The sequence below is a fragment of the Gavialis gangeticus genome, unplaced genomic scaffold (assembly GCF_001723915.1).
Source record: "Gavialis gangeticus isolate Ggan-Ray unplaced genomic scaffold, GavGan_comp1, whole genome shotgun sequence".
Lineage (NCBI taxonomy): Eukaryota > Metazoa > Chordata > Crocodylia > Gavialidae > Gavialis > Gavialis gangeticus.
Window position 1 is genome coordinate 36,792,549 of NW_017729008.1, and position 16,529 is coordinate 36,809,077.

A 16,529-nucleotide genomic window follows, 5' to 3' on the forward strand; every position below is an offset into this window, starting at 1 on the left:
GGTCACAAGCTGGCGGAGGGAAGGTTTAAGTTGGACATCAGGAGGTGCTACTTCACGGTCAGGGCGGCTAGGGTCTGGAACCAGCTTCCAAGTGAGGTGGTGCAGGCTCCCACCCTGGGGGTTTTTAAGAGGAGGTTGGATGACCACCTTACTGGGGTCGTTTGACCCCAGTGCTCTTCCTGCCATGGCAGGGTGTCAGACTAGATGATCTGCTCAGGTCCCTTCCGACCCTAGAAACTATGAAACTATGAATTAAAAGCTGGTCAAGGTCTGTCCCAGGCTTGTGGTTGGTCCAATGATATCACCCACAGAAAGTCTTGTCTTTCCAATAGCTAATGCAATTATTGACTAACTCCTTGGGAGGAATCCATTGAGTTTGATGAATCCTATTGATTGCTCCTGTTTGAAATACCTCCTTCGCATAAGGTTTTTCATCTTTAGAGGATCTTGAGTTTTCATTTTGTTTTTCCTTGAAAATCCTCCAATATGGTTCATGACTTTGAGATCTTTAAAGATTTAGTTGTAGTTGTAAAGCAAAACCATAAAATTTGTGAGCCAGTGACCTTTATAATCCTATAGTGCAGCCAGGGTATTTGTGCATGATGCTTATTACTTAAAAGCAGTTGCAAAATGAGTCTTCTGAAATGTAATATCAATAATGGTGATATTTTCGATGACACTGGTGGAAAATGGTCTTCTGATTTTATCCACAGTAGCTTTCTTTCATGGGGCTGTCAGAGGTGTGTTCAGATTATGGTTAATGTCATTAGTGTTAGGAGGTTTAAAGTGTGTCGAGAGTGGAAAATGTTAGTAAATCTTGTTTTACAGCTTAAACAGACACTGCCAAGACAAAAATGTGTTTAAAAAGATTCTCTTCTTGTGGCCAGTAGTAACACTTTGGTTTATTGAGACAGACATGACTGTAAAAATCCATCTATATTTCACCTTTCGTACTATTTCTTTACTTTGTGTGTCACCTTCAAAGTGGGTCATGAAAGGAGGCGGCACTTCTTGTTAGTCTTGGCTGTATGCTTTTGCAGGCACTGTAACGTGGTCCTCTTTGGGATCACAGCTCCACAGGGCAAAAAGGATCCAGGGCTGACTTGATTGCAGTGGCTCGGTACCATCCAAGCAAGGGCTTTTCACCTTAGTGGAGAGAATCATAACAGGAGCCAGTGGCTGGAAGCAAAATCTAGACTATTTCAATTTGAAATGAGGTATAAACATGAAGGGGGATAATTTAACTGGAATAAACTACCAAGCCAAGTGGTAGATTCTTCATCTGCTCATGCCTTTAAATCAACACAGGCTGCCTTTCTGGAAGAGGTACTTTAGCTAAGCACTGCAATTGGGCTTACTGTACAAGCGCCCAGTTGAAATTTGCCTGTGATGTGCTGGAGGTCGGATTAAGTAACCTCATGATCCCGAAAGCCTTGAACTCTGTATCTATGGAGAGTAAAGGGGGCAGGATTTACGTTTTTTAGAAGTAAGCAAAGTCAGAAAATTTTTTTTTTTAAAGAAATATCCTTTTTTTTTTTAAAAAGAGAGCGTTTTTAAAAATGTTCCTAGCATCATTTCTTTTGGTGTTAGCGTTCATAAAATCCAATTTTAAACCCTGACTCCCTCCATTTGTATCTAATGGACACTGGGGAGTGTCTAATGGACACTCCCCATTGTATACACCTGTCATAGTCTTTCTGGGCTCATGAACAACCCAGTCATTTAAAAGCACCTGGGAAGCCCGGTGGCTATCCTGGGAAGTGTTGTGGCTTTGCTGTTGGCACTTGAATGGGTGCCCCCTTTGCAGGTGACCTGGAAAAACAAGTCCAGATGGCATTTAGTTTTTTGCCTAAATTACCTTTGAGTCCCCAAAGCATAAAGATCACCGTAAGTTGTGCCCTCTTTGAAGCCCCGATCACTTCCCCACCACTTCCGTGTTTCCAGGAAGGGACTCTGGCTATTAAAATGGAGAAGTAAGAGAAGAGCGTCCTGGTGGCAGGTCAGCCATTGTAGCTCCTCCTGCCATTTTTCCTGTTCTACCCCCTCCTCCTCTCCCTGTCCCAAGTCTGATTAGTGCTTACGATGGCCTGTTGCCTCTGTTTAATAAATTATGTGGTTAATTGCCTTGCAGAGTTCACATCTCCAGTGACCAGTGGAAGTACTGAAACAGTCTTCTTTCAGCTGTTTAGTGCTCTTCATATAAACTCTTGTAGCAAATGTTTTATTGGCAGTGAATTTAGGGTCAACCTCTTGCCTCACAGACCTCATTCCTCAATATCTCCCTAAGAATTCAGTGCCTGATCCGAACCCCAGTGAAAGCAACTAAAAGATGCCTCTCAATTTGGTGGGGTTTGGATTTAAGGCTAAAAGGGGCCGTTGGCCTATCTAGTCTGACATCCTGTATAACAGAGCACCACGTTTCGTCTAGTCCAATGGTTTTATTCATGCTAAAGTATTCCAGGATGTTCAGCCTTGTGCAACAAGCAGGGAACAGGGAGGCGACCCTTCCAGTGGATCCAGTCCCTATGTGCCCTTTCCTCCCAATACCTGGTGCTCTAAACCTCAGTTACTGCCACCTCTCCAGTGCACCTGGTCTTTCCCCCATCCAGTCTATCCCAAGTAAGATCATCAGACCGATGTCTGCCCTTCTGGTACATCGGGACCACTCCCATATTGCCAGTGAGTGGTGCATCTCCGTAATGGGTGAGCATTATGGCACCACAGCAGCCAAATGTCCTGCCTGCATCATTACATGCCATCTCACTAGGAGGTAGTGAAGCACTGGAACTGCAGTTGTGGACTCTCCATCCTTGGAGGTTTTTAAGGCCTGCCTAGACAAAGCCTTGGGTCGGATGATCTAGTTGGTGGTGATCTAGTTGGACTAGATGACCTCCCGAGGTCACTTTTAACCAATATTTTCTATGATTTTTGCCGTGTTCTCTTCTAGGTACCGAGGGAAAACCTACCGGGCAACGGTCAAGATCGTGAGGACGTCTGATCAAGTGGCAGATTTCTGTCGAAGGGTCTGTGCCAAGCTGGAGTGTTGTCCCAACCTGTTCAGCCCTGTGCTTGTAGCTGAAATCTGCCCTGAGAACTGTTCTATTCACACCAAAACCAAATACAGTGAGTAATAGCTTATGTGCTGCTCTGTCACAACTAGGAGCTGGAGCATTGCAGGGATGATCGTGGGCCAGGCAAAAAAACATGCTTAGCATCACTCACTAGTACTGGAGTGATGTTGTAGCCAGGATGGTCCAGGACATGTGAGATTTTTGGGAAAGGGCAATATCTTTTATTGAACCACTATCTAGTTGGGACTTAGACAAGCTGTTGGGCCTGAGGCCCCCTTTCTAATCCCGGTGGAAATTGTTGCAAACAAGAACATGGACGCCCAGGATGCTTTTGTGTGGAGTGTGGTGGTTAGGGCTCAGTGCATTGGGGATCTTCACCCTCGTGTGCTGGACCGGAGTTAGGTAGTTATGCTGCACTTAGCCAGACCCATCATGGGAGATCAGATCACTGAGTGCAGTCCTTCATGATCTGAGATGCAAAGGCCTGCTCCAGTGATCGTTGTGTTTGCTTATTTCCAACCACTCTGGTTTTCTGCCTGCCAGAGGATACCCGTTGTAGCATCTTTTCTTCCCCAACTGTGGTCCCCTGTTACATTTGGAAGATGGCCTAGGTTTATTACAGCACTGTATGTGTTGTAATCTTGTGGTCTCTGTAGTATCAGGGAATTAGTTCCACTAACATGCACATAATTTGGGGTAATCTGCAGTTTGCCTAAATGTAAAAGACAATAGTACCTGGAGCGCATCACTGTCAGTGAGCCAGCTTCCGATGTGTTGCACCACTATCAATCTGCAGTGTGTCTGTGGCTCTGGACTTATGCCTCTGTAAGTGTAGCTTCAGTAGACAGAGTTGATATTAAGGGAAGCACTTGCTCAACGTTAAGTGCACGCTTCATTCCCACTGAAGTCCTTGCTGGTGAATAGTGAGAGACTGCTGAATTGGGGCCTGATGGTGGAATGGGGTTTCATTGAGCCATCAAGAGGGATGAGTGATGCGAAGCCAGAAAGAGAGCAAAGCAAAGGGAGCTGGTTTTGTGGCTTAGGGTAGGGTTGTCAGAGATATGGTCAGGAGAAACATTTCACCCAGCCCACAGAGGAGGCTCCAAGAGGGGCCAGGAATCTGGCAATGGGGTTACAGGGGGTAGGGCATGCCACCAAATTTTCAGCTACGGTGCCTAGCCAAGGATATGGGGCAGCAGCGAACAGGGACGAGCAATATCTGTGTTAACCCCTGCGCTGCTACTCATCTTGCTGCTGCTGGGTCCAGATCCTGTCTGGGTGCCCAGGTGAGTTTGACACAAGTGGCTTAAGGAGGTCATTTCCTCCAATGAAAAATGGAAAACGCAGCTGTGCCTTGGAGGCAGGAACCAGAGCATGTAAATCAGGTAACTTGCCTTTACTATGTCAGGTAAGCATTACCTGTATTGCTTGTGTGGGGTGGGTATAAAGCCTGCTGGGGTCCATTGCAGTCATAGTTCAAAGCACTGACTGAACAGCTACTTGGGCCTTAATATGATCTTCAGCAGAGACGACTGCCTCTATTTCCTGTTGTAGCTTCACCTCATTAAAAGTTCGGTCCTGGAATTGCCCTGCTATTAATTCCTTGTATGTTGGGTCAAATCCTGCAATCTGCATTTAGTTCTCAGGCAGGCAAAATTCGCAGGCACTTGAATGGAGGTTTTGCTTACCTAAGCCAGTCTGAAGTGCTGAGTCAGGAGTGCAGGATTTAACCTGTAGTGAATAGAAGAAATGCATGTACATCATAATAGCTCTACCCCTTTGGTCACTAGTCCGGGATGACATCCATTCTTTCGTTCTGCATGGGGACGGTCACTGTGGATCGGGTTATTTTAAAGGTCTTTATGAAAACCGCTGTTCAGCAGGAGCCTAACATGTAGGATCAATAGCATAGAGTAAGCCAGGGCTTCAGTTTCTTGGCAATTATATTTTTAATGTGTTAGGTTTTTATTCCCCCTCTAGCCTATTATTATGGGAAGAGGAAAAAAATCATTAAGCCACCAATTGGGGAAAACAACAACTTGAAGAGCGGACACATCAAGCCAGCAAGGCGCAGGAAAAGACGGAAATCCATTTTTGTGCAGAAGAAGAGGAGGTCATCGACTGCTGATTTTAACACTGCAGGGTCTGCAGAGGTACATGCTGGAGTTGGCTCTTTCACTATGTCTTAAAGCATCCTGTAGTGTATGGCATTGACTTTAAAAAAACAAATACATTTTTTAAATGAGCACCTTGATGCTTTCTTCTGTCTTGCTTCTTCCATAAACCTCCCTCTTAAGACTCTCCCTTACTGTGTTGCCAGCAAAAAATGCGACAGTGGTTAGGCATCTCTTGTGTTGAGATCACTGCCTGCCCTGTGGACTGATACAGCCTTACTGATCCCTTGTGCTTCCTTGTCTGTCTGAGGCCGCTGTTTTGGGCAGAGATGGGCTTTTTTTTTGCACAGCCCCTTGCACGGTGGGGTGTCCCAGTCCACGACTAAGGCTGCTAGGTGCTATGGCAATACACATAGCAAGAAACTGTAAATGGAGAGTGGGCATTTATAGGCTGCTCTTGAGGCAGCATGAATTTTAGTGCTCTCCTAATTAATTGTCATTTAGTTTAATATCTAAAGATACTCTAGGAGCTTTGAGACAAAGTTCCCGTGCTACACATTGTGCCATCCAAAGTCTCATTCTTTCAGAGACATAAATGTTGTCTGTGCACCAACTTTCACTGGGTTAGTTTAACTGCTCTGATGTGGCCACTCATTTTGATTTCATTTGGGCTTGAGTTAATTTAAACCTGTTTCTAACTGACTTAAGCCAGCCCAAGTAAACCTCTTAGAAGCCGAAATGAGAGCATCACCCAAAACTTTGAACAGGTTTAACTAAGTCAGTTGTAAGTCATGCTTTGTCTCAAGGCCACATGACACAGCACAAGGATAAGATTTTATGAACGTGCTTAGCTTGAGACACATGTAGCCTCTTTGAACTCAGGGGGACCATGTGTACGAGTAAAACTTAGTGCATATACAAGGTCTCATCTACACGTAAGAGTTTGGGGGCGTAACTGTGTCAAGTAGGGTGTCTCAAAGCTTTTCACACCCTACCTGACACACAGAACTACCAAGTGAATTCTCGCCCACCCCACGGCCATCTGTTTTAACTCAATTGTTCAGCCCAGATGCAGGAATACCTGGGTGAAAGCCTATGTGCTGGGTTATAGAAGAGCTCAGACAGCTGCTTGTAATGCTAATTATGTTAGGAATGCCAAAGATCATCAGCACATGTTGAAACTCTGCTGAAGCCGAGAGAAGGTAAAAACAAACCAAAACACCAAAAATGCAAGACTCATCGGTTTCATTTTTTCTAATCGGTTTCGCTTTCCAGGTCTCCTGCCCTGGTGCGGTGCTGCGGGGCTCGAGGTACGCTCGCTGCAAAGCAACATTCGTCTCAAAACAAGAGATGGTTTTAATTGATACGAAAGTGGAAAAAATTGTTTTGCTGCACAGTGTTGTAACAGAATCTAAATATGGGGCTCAAGCAACATGCCACTGTGATAAGTGCGGTGTAACTCAATTGAAGCTACCAGTGTGACTCAATATTGAACTTGATGGGTGAATAGAAGTTGATCTGATGGCTTTTAATGTGCAGAAGGAAATGTGCAGTTGTGTTAAATCCTGTGTCACAATGGTGTTTCTGTACCTGTGTCACCATAGGAAAGTGAAGAGGAGGAGCCAGATGCTATGGAAGATGAGACAGGGAGTGAAGAAACCAGCTCTGAACTACGTGATGACCAGACAGACACCTCCTCAGCCGAGGTCCCGTCAGCCAGACCAAGGAGAGCCATGACATTACGGAGCAGCACCGAGTCGGACAGGCCTCCTCCCATTGAGAGAGCGAGAAGGAGCCGGAAAACACCGTCTCTCTTATACAGCGAACAGGAGAAGTGCACTCAAGCCAAGGAAGTGAGTCTTCTAGCAAACTACTTCATTCCCATTTAACAGCAATATTTTTTTCCATTGACATGACCTTAGATGTTGAGTGCTAGCCATCTGAAGAGAGCACTATGTGCTTCACAGATGAGTAGTTTTGAGTGTAGTGCCCTTTTCTTTACAAATGCTTTGGGTCTTGCAGGAAATAAAGCAAGAGGAGGAAGAGAAACTCATTCTGGACAGCAACCCTTTGGAGTGGACAGTGACTGACGTGGTGAGGTTTATCAAACTGACAGACTGCGCTCCCCTAGCCAAGATATTTCAGGAACAGGTAGACTGCTTCACCTTGCTATTTTTTTTTTTAGTGGCGGCTGGGTATTCACATGCTTATTCACATCACAGGAGTCTGTGAAATAGAGGAAGACTTGAATCTTTCCCGTTCATTAAGGGTAAAATTCATCCTTCAGCAGGGCATCGGTGTGAGGCCCAGACACCACCATTTACATCCTATGCAAGTCCTCAACAGGAGGCTTACGTGGCACTTAGTTGGTACAGGGTCATGTACTGGTACCTCTGCACAAGGGGATATTGTTTCACCCTAATGAGATTATATTATATCTCTGGACCAGGAAACAAAAGATCTAGGTTCCCATCTGAGCTCTGTCACTGAGGGCATGCACAGACAAAATACTTATGCCACTGTAAAAGACAGCTCAATGAATGGGTAAACTACCGCGGGTTAACTTCACTTACTGCAGATTAGGAGTGGGCAGTTGAAACAAAGGTGAATTTCCTGAAAAGGTATTTAGGCACCTGCTTCCACTGTAAGCAGTGGGAGTCAGATGTTTACGTGCCTTGGAGAATCTGGCCCCTAATTCTTTTGGAGCCATGGAAAGTGTCCCCATTTCAAAAGGTGCCAAGTGTTTCTAATTAAGACAAAGCAGCATGCAGGAGCTCAGCATTTCTGGAGATCAAACAAATAGTGCCTTTCATCTCAAAGCAGCATGGGCACTTATAATTACATGTAATCAGTCATTTCTCCACTAATAACATTTACCACTATCCAGTTCAGAATGAAGGGGCATCACAAGGACATCAGTCATTAGCCAGCCGAGAACGTTGCCAGGACATGAAAGCAAAGACTCTGACTCTTACCAAAAATGTTGTGGGATCTTTAATTAGCCAAAGCCATCAATGCTTTGGCCTTGCTTATTACCTGCCATGCAGCTCCTGGTGCTCTCAGGCTACAGGTCGTTTCAAAGAGAGCACCCTCAAGTAGGATCTCCTAATCAGAGGAGCACTTAGCATGTGTATTGACTGTGTTTAGGGAGTTCTTGAGGACTTGATTATGACATTTATGATTCTCATTGACACACTTTGATTCACCTGTTTTTCCTCATTATGGTCATATCTCTCTTATTTATGTTTCAGTCTGTCTCTTTAAAGAATCGGTCTCCTAATTAACTAGTGGCACCAAGGAAGGAATATGGTGGAAACAGCCCAAAAGTCTCACCCGTGGGATGTTGGGGTCCCTGCTCCTAAGAGTCAGGCACCCACATAGTTTGCATTCAGGGTGTTCGAGAGAACTCTGTAAAGAGCTGTAGAAACATCCCACAGGTGGCTCCCATCCAAACCAAGAAGCATAAGTTGTTATTATTGCTGGAATGAATTTTCATGCTGTCCTCACAGCTATTTGTGCTGTGGACAGGCGGCGAGCGCACAAATAGCCCTGCTCTTAGCTGCTGGAGAGACTCAGGACTGAATGGGGCATGATTTGAACTGGTGTATTACTTCTTCCAGATTATGAGCCAAAGCAGTGTAGATAAAGAGGAGGATGGCCCAGTGGTGACAGCCGAGAGCAGGACTGAATTTCTAGGTTTAGCCCCTTCCCATACCTGATCTAATGCCTCTTTATGCCTCAATTCTCCCTCTGTAAAATAGTGGTAGTTGTGCTCCCCTCTCTTCTGCCTCTGTCTATGTAGAGTGTGAGCTGTCTGGAGCAGGGGCCTATGTGTCTAGCTCAGTCAAGCTTTTTGGGGGCCCCTAGCTAGGTGCTACTGAAACAAATACAAGTGCCTGGCTGTCACCCCTTACAATACTCCGGCGCTACTCAGAATGGTTGTCACCCAGTCTTAGATGCACCAAAGCCAAACCTCTTGTCCCTGCCTTTTCCTGCTCAGCCTTTCTCAACCAAGAGCAACCATGTGTTATTTGTTTCCTCCCAGGACATTGACGGCCAGGCGCTTCTGCTGCTGACCCTGCCGACGGTGCAAGAATGCATGGAGCTGAAACTCGGCCCAGCCATCAAGTTGTGCCACCAGATTGAGCGAGTAAAAGTTGCTTTCTATGCACAATATGCCAACTGACTCTGCCGCTCCTTGCATTGCCTTTTGGGCTTTTCTTACTGGTTTTCAAACGTTACAGCTCATTTGGGTTTTTCCCCACCCCGCGCTCGTAAGCCTGTGGAAGCCGAAACACTGAGAAGCTCTCTGTAAAAACAAAAAAACCAACAACAAAAAACCCCCCAAACAATTTGAATGAGTATTTCCAGATTTGTGAAGCACATTGATATATCTCTGGCATTTCTTCTTGGGAGCCTGTCCGCACATGCAAGATTGTAGTGTAGCAAGGCTGTAAGAGAGCAGAAGGTTTGTCGTCTTTTTTTTTTTTTTTTAGTGAAAGAGCAAATAAAACAAGTTTTCCTACAACCGGCAAACACATTCCATAGGGGATAACGTTCAAACATTCCCAGCTGATTATGGTGTGTCTAGGCCAATTTCTGGACATAAATGATCCCTGTCATGAACTGACACACTTCTTTCATATTGAAATGTGAGTGATCATTTTTAGTGATCCACGGTTTACTGCAGATTTGATCGTAATGATCAATGTGCTTTATTCAGGCCTGCAAAGAAAGCATTAGAGCAGTGATACTCCGTGTAATGTCTTAGCAAGCAATTGATAAAGGGGAATCCCAGCTGTGCTCTCCGCGGAGTATCAGAAAACAATTCAATGAACTTCAAGGGGTACAGCAAAAGGTAGTGCCCGGTAACGCTTCCCAAACCCGGTAGAGTTATGTACAATATTCTGATTATTTCTGTGATTGGACCTGTACAGTTCTTCATTCTTGTAATGGAACATGCATGAAATATTTTATACTAAAGCCCATTCAGTTATCTCCCAGTAACATTAAAGGTCTAATGGTGGACGCCTACACAACAGGGAATTCAGGTGGAAGGATGAGACTTTGGAGTAAGTTCTGATCTAGGCTGAACCTGGTTAAATCCATTGAGGGCAACTGAATCTCCTGGGTTGACTTTGGTGTAAAAAAGATCAGAAAATGTTCCACGAAGGATCTGCATTGTTTTATACCAGCTGAGGATTTAGCCTAGCACACCCTTTTGTTCCTGAGCATACAAAGAGCCAGATTCACCAGATATCCTGTGCCACTGTCCCTGGTTAAGCTGGATTTGCACTGTTTTGTGTCAATGGAGACATGCGAAGCATCTGAAAGGCACCAGGTAACCTGGCCCAGAGCATCCATGTGGCCGTGTTAAAGAGCTGTGTGAAATGCATGGACTTTGGCTCAGCATGGCTCGTGATAGGAATCAAAACAAAGCCCATTGAAGTCAATGGTGTTATACCCTCCTAATAACTCTACCCCGAGCAAGAACAGAAGCTGAGCTTTATTTTGAAGATGAGTTGCAAGTGGAGATCCCCGAAAAGGCAAACTCGGTGGTTGTGGCTAAGTTTTTTTTCCTAGCTTCAGAGGAAATCACGGACTTTCTTTTTTTGTTTTTGCATGGTTTCCCCTGAAACTATAAATAGACCTGTGATCTGCAGCTTCGGTGAACTCGGGATTTTGGATTTGTTACAGAAATCTAGCGTAGCCTTGTCAGGATGCCAGGTCAGAGTCGACAGGGACCCCTTCTAATGTGAGACGTGGTTTTTTTACCCTGATGTCTTTGCTTTTGCCCAGTTAGCGCCGAGCTTGAATGTTACTTCAACAGAATCTGTTGGTTTCAATGCCTTTTTCTTACTCCTGCTTTTTAATAAGCCGTTTTGCTTGTGTTCACTCTTTCGTTGCCCACTGACTTGGATCTGATAATCCTGCAGACTAGATGTGCTCAGCTAAACAACTGGGCATTCGCAGATTAGAGCTGGTTGGTTCTGCCATATCCATTTTCTTCTTGACGACTCTGTTAATTGTGTGGATTATTGGTGCTGTATAATGCTTCTGAAATACCCTTTACAGACTCTGGTGGACCAGAATTCACTTCAGAGAATACTTTATGCAAGGATCGATTCAGGGGACCGTAAAGCTTTGCAAGGCATCTTTATAATGTGCCGCTATAACAACAGGTTGCCTGGTTGAGTCTACTCCCAACGAATTGCCTTCTTCTGACATTTGAATACAGATTCAATATGAGTTGCTGCAGGTTAGACCAGGTCCCACAATACGTCTGTTGGCTTCAGTAAAACTCTTATACTTCCTTTGTTCACAAGATCTTAGTAGCAAGATTTAAATGATCTTTATTTAAAGGAAGGGAATAAAGCGGCTGCTCCTGTGCTGAGGTTTTTGTTTCACCAGAAAACAAATGATTAAGGGTTAAGTTGTCCTTTGAGACAGCGGGCAGTGGGTTTTGTATTGGGAATCCTATGGGGTGTGTAACAGCATGCTAAATCACTGCAGTTGTGCTGATGATGTTTGGCGAACCCTTCAAGATGCCAGTGAGTTTAAATGCCCGCCTTCCCTTTTAAAATTTCCCCCAGAAGAGCTCAGCTTGTCTTCTCTAGTCCAGCGGACATCAGGGAGCCTGTTACTCTCCCTGGCAACTTCCACCCAGTCACTGTCCTAAATTAAAGCAGCTCATGGGTTGCTCATATATAGACACATCTCCGAGACACTGTATGATCTTAAAGAAACGCTTGAATCGGCCCAGACACTGGGGCCTGGTAAGGGAAATGGAAAAGGTGCTGAGCATGTCTGCCTGGCTCCGAGGTGGCTGTGCCCTGACACGGGTTCAGGTCTCTGCAGGGCAGATCCGTCTGCCTTCTGCTCCTCCGATGCTCGCCGGATAATCTGGCCCAGAGGTCATCAAAGCAGTTGAATGCATTTGAGGGTCCTGTTCCTTTCTCAACATGGGTACTCATTTTGGTGCCACTGAAATACTTGTGGAAGACTGAACCGGAGTGCACGTGGCTGTCTGCTTTATATTCGGGGCCATCTCCATGCTCAGTTTTGACGTAGCAAAGGGGGCATACAGCTTTGGGCAGTGATATGCAACCTCATGGAAATAACAAGCGGAGCTCTTACTGATTGTTTTTTCCTTCTATTAACAAGAATCAGAAAGGTTAATCATGTTTAAAACCACAGCTAGCAAAAAAAAAAAAACTGCTTTGACTAGCTTATGCAGATTATAAAGCTCTCCAGGCTTTTGCTCCCCCCTCCCTCTGTTTTTTTTTTTTTCTTTCTTTCTTTTTAAATATCCCTTCATTTATTTTTCTCTGTTCCTTTTGGAGAGCTGTGACCTCAAGTCTTTATTCTAAAATTACCTTGAATTGGCCTCAGTGGCAAATGCTTTATTATAGTGACACCTAAAATAGCGAGTGGGAAGGGATCAAAGAGATGCAGTCTGCTGTTCTAATTGCCTTCCAGAGAAGTAGCGCTGAATCTCCTACCCAATTTTTTTTATGTAAAAGAAAACTGTATGGCAGGCAGTTAAATTGAACAATGTGCTCACATTGTCACTTAAAGATTCAAGCCGAGATCAGAACAAACTGAACGCTCCTTCCGGCGCATAATCCCAGATCCAGAAAATTAACAAGATTTTAGAATAATGCATTTCTAAGGAGACATTTGAAACACACAACTTATTAGGGTGAAATGCTGATATACTTTGCTACGTAAAAAAAATAAATAAATAATCGGGGGGGGGGAAAGAAGCATTTTTATCTGATGTGTATGGAGTCAAATTCAGAGCTGGGATAATAAGGAACAGACTCCCATCATATTCAGGCAGCTGCATCTTGTTACATCACTTTTGGATTTGGTCCTGAGAGTAGGGGCAAGATAAATGACGGTGCATTTTCTTTCTCTCCAGGATGAAAAGGTTCAGGGTATGAAATTATTGTGGCCAAAGCTAGAACCGTTGTTGCCTACCAGCAAGGCTTTTCCTTCTGGCCAAGGAACAGGATGGTCATCTCTCTGCCGCAGTCCTTGAGGCTGACCCAGAGCTGGGATGGGCACCCCAGGGTGCTTGCTCGTCCTGCTGCTGAATCAGTGCATTCAAGTCAGCACTGTGCTTGGCCCATTCAGGTAGACTAACAGCAGCTCTGCCCCATTTTGGTGTCTCCTTGGAGGAATCCCGCTTCTGAGATGTAGGCCTGGAGCTCTATTTTGTGGAGTTTTACTAAGCTATTTAAAATGCTCTGCACCAGGCATGTCCGTGGTCCTGTGCCGCTAAGCACCTACCTCCTTCTGCCAACTTAGATCAACTATTAGAACCGGGAGGAGAAGTTTCCATCCCCTCGGGGTAAATTCAGCTCCTGTTTCCCTCCACTATTGACCGGGTGAGAACCTGTCGTCCTCCTCTCCTATACACTTTCCTGCTCCAGCATGAGATTTCTTCTTCTTGATCTCTCCATATTCCAGGCATTTCCCACATGCTCCCCACCATCCATCACCTGGGCACCTACTCTTCACCATTCAGCTCGTTAGCCCTAAGCAAAAACTCTGGCCACCGTCACCTCTGATGGGCATCATGGCTTTCAAGCACTGATGTCTGGTTCCTCTGACATATGGCTTCCAGAAGCTGAATTTGAGCTTTATTGGACAGGTACTGGTGCCTGAAGGACTCCCCCAGCAAGCTGCAAGCTACCTCCCAAGGGTGCTGAATGCTCTCTGAAATCAATGGAAATGGGTGGCATTCAGTCCCTCTAGTGAGGATCATTCCAGGACCGGGCTCTCGTTGAGATGGTGTCGGACATGCCGTGATACTGTCTGCAGCGTACTGTCAAGACACTGATGTGCAAAGATATTTAGGATTAACAAACGCCGAAGCAAGTACAGCTGGGGCAGAGAGGCACTGAACTCGCATGACATCTGTCTCGTTGCAATTTGCATTTATTCTGAAACGACTTTGGATCCGAAAGTCAGCAAACCTGACACAAGCTCTTTCAAAGCCAGCTGGCCCCGTCAGTCAGTATTTACTCACTGAAAAAAGCAAGGCTTGTTGTTTTCTGAGCCTTTTCATTGACTTCAGCAGGAGCTCCAGGTGTATAGCACTTCGGTTAAAAAAAAAAAAATAAAGTCAGGTCACTTACCATTATAATTTCCTGGAGTTCAGAAATATCAGGACATTTCAAATGTTCTTTGTTTCTCAAGGCAGCGAGCTCGGAAAAAACTGTGGAGTGTGTTTTTCTTTGCAGATAAAACTCAAGTGCTGGAGGAAAAGGAAACGCACACTAGTACTGAGCACCATAAAAGCCAGCTTTATTATGTGTGGGTTAAAGTAGTCTCAAGATCTCCATTTTAGGGCTGAGATGCTTTGCTGCTTAGTGCAAAGCTGGTCTCATACATCTAATCCCCCAAGCCAAGAAATATGCTTTCCGTGATCAGCAAAATGCCTTAAGCACTAGGATTTTATATGATTTTTTTTTTTAATATATAGCAATGGATTTTTTAAAATTCATATTCACCCTTTTTTTTCCATGCCATTCAGCAAAGTAGCTGCCCTACTAGAAAAGGAGCCTTTGTTATTCACAAAGGACTTGGTTCAAAGCCAGATGAAATCAGTGGAAAGAATGGGCTTTGGAAACAGGTGAATTTCTTCTGTCATTGAGAAGATATTAATTAACGCAAGGATTAAAGACTGGATTCTCAGCATTGGCCTTTGCAGTCTTGCAGTCCTTAAATTTCACCTTTCATGCAGGAGAAGTGTTTTTGGGTTTTGTAGGGATTTAGTGCCATTCAGCAGAGCACACACTGCAGGAGAAGCAAAATGTTACCATTGTACCGCTGCATAAGAAAGCCTCCCGTGGTTTATCCTTTACACAATTAATTCCCATCTTGCATTTAAAATGTCAGTAACATCTCACTCCACAGAGACGAAATTCCTAAAACTGTAGCCCATGGTTCAGCATGCTCCTCTCATGCTTTTATATACCCCTTGTTGTGCTACTTTCCAGCCCACTCCTTTAACGGAGCCATACGTTGACTTGTTACTTCCTCCTGGACAGGTGCTCCATATATGCATATAGGCCTCCTGTGGTGATGCTGTACCATGTCCCAGTAAAGTCAGTGGGGGGGACAAGGCACGTAAGGAATATGCAACCACACTTTTGATATTTCACAGCTAAATCCAGAAATCAGTAGGTCACATTGGGTCCTCCCTGAGCCCAAGCTGCCACTGAAGTCAGCGGGAGCTTTGCTTGAACAGCATCCCAATCCATAGCAACCTGTTCTGCTTCTGCACATAGGTCAAATCTGCCTCCGTCGTACCACCCCCCGAGGCTGCTCTACATGCGTATGGTGGGGAAGTTAGCAGAGTATCTGGGGGGAAGCTAGTAGTGCAGCTGTCCCCACCTCCGCCCAGTTACTTCTGCATTGGTGTCCAAGCGGAAAGCTAGTGGCGCTTCTGCTGAGTGGTTATCTGTTACAGACAGAGCCACAGATTCATGTTTCCACTTATCCCTCCATGACCCTCAAGGCTATATATGGAAGGCTGGAGGAAGACTTCAGGGAAGAGGAAGAAAAAGGGTTGAGGTAGAGCTGGCACTGGGTTGATGAGGTGTTTTAATTGCTGTCAAATCCCGAGAGCTCTGACAGGTGCCAGATGAAAGGATGAAGCAGACCTCTGCTCAGGGTTAGGCCCCCTGTCCATGGTTTCCAGATGCAGGCAGGTCCAAGTTTTCTCCACGGCAGCAGAGACTTGCTCCAATGGCAGCACATCTGGAGGTCCTCCAGATGGATGGGAGTAGGGGCTGCGGATGATTGTGTTCTTCCATCCATGGAAGCGAGGTCCCAATTCCTGTGGATCCCCTGGCTTGGAGGGGCCAGGCCAACCCTCCCCTTCGCACCCTCTTGGCCTAAAGGGATGCTGCCTAGGGAATGCCAGGAGAGGGTTTTCAGGCCTCCGATGGGATAGCATGATCTGGCTCAGAGCAAGGGTTTCTAGATCAGCAAAATGCATACACATAGGTTTTGAAACCTGAGTAGGTGCCCAACCCCCACTGAAATTGGGCCCCGAGGAGTCAATCCAATTGCTGTTTAAGTCAATAGCAAGAGTCCCGTTAACTTAGACATTGAATGAGGCCCGTAAGAATGCACTTAAAGCAACTGAGTACTCCCAAGGAAACCAGTGGGAGGATGTGCATGTCTTTAATGTTAGGAATATTTTTGTTGGGTCAGCTCAAAACGTGAACTAGATCTTGGAATATTTTCCCACTTCTGCATAGATCTACTGCTAGAAAAATGATTGTGCGGATGGTTGAGAACTGTCCCTAGTGAGACTGTGAGCAGG

The 16,529-nt window shown here is 45.2% G+C and overlaps 1 protein-coding gene across 1 annotated transcript in view; it reads left to right on the forward strand.

Moving 5' to 3' along the window:
• The window catches only part of SFMBT2 (Scm-like with four mbt domains 2), a 187,039-nt gene extending 175,460 nt beyond the window's left edge, over nt 1-11,579 (forward strand). The window contains exons 17-21 of the mRNA XM_019509604.1: nt 2,948-3,123; nt 5,052-5,224; nt 6,790-7,038; nt 7,208-7,336; nt 9,231-11,579. Coding sequence (XP_019365149.1) covers nt 2,948-3,123; nt 5,052-5,224; nt 6,790-7,038; nt 7,208-7,336; nt 9,231-9,371 — 868 coding nt within the window. The 3' untranslated portion in view covers nt 9,372-11,579. The remainder of the gene's footprint in view (nt 1-2,947; nt 3,124-5,051; nt 5,225-6,789; nt 7,039-7,207; nt 7,337-9,230) is intronic.
• Nucleotides 11,580-16,529: the final 4,950 nt, after the last annotated feature.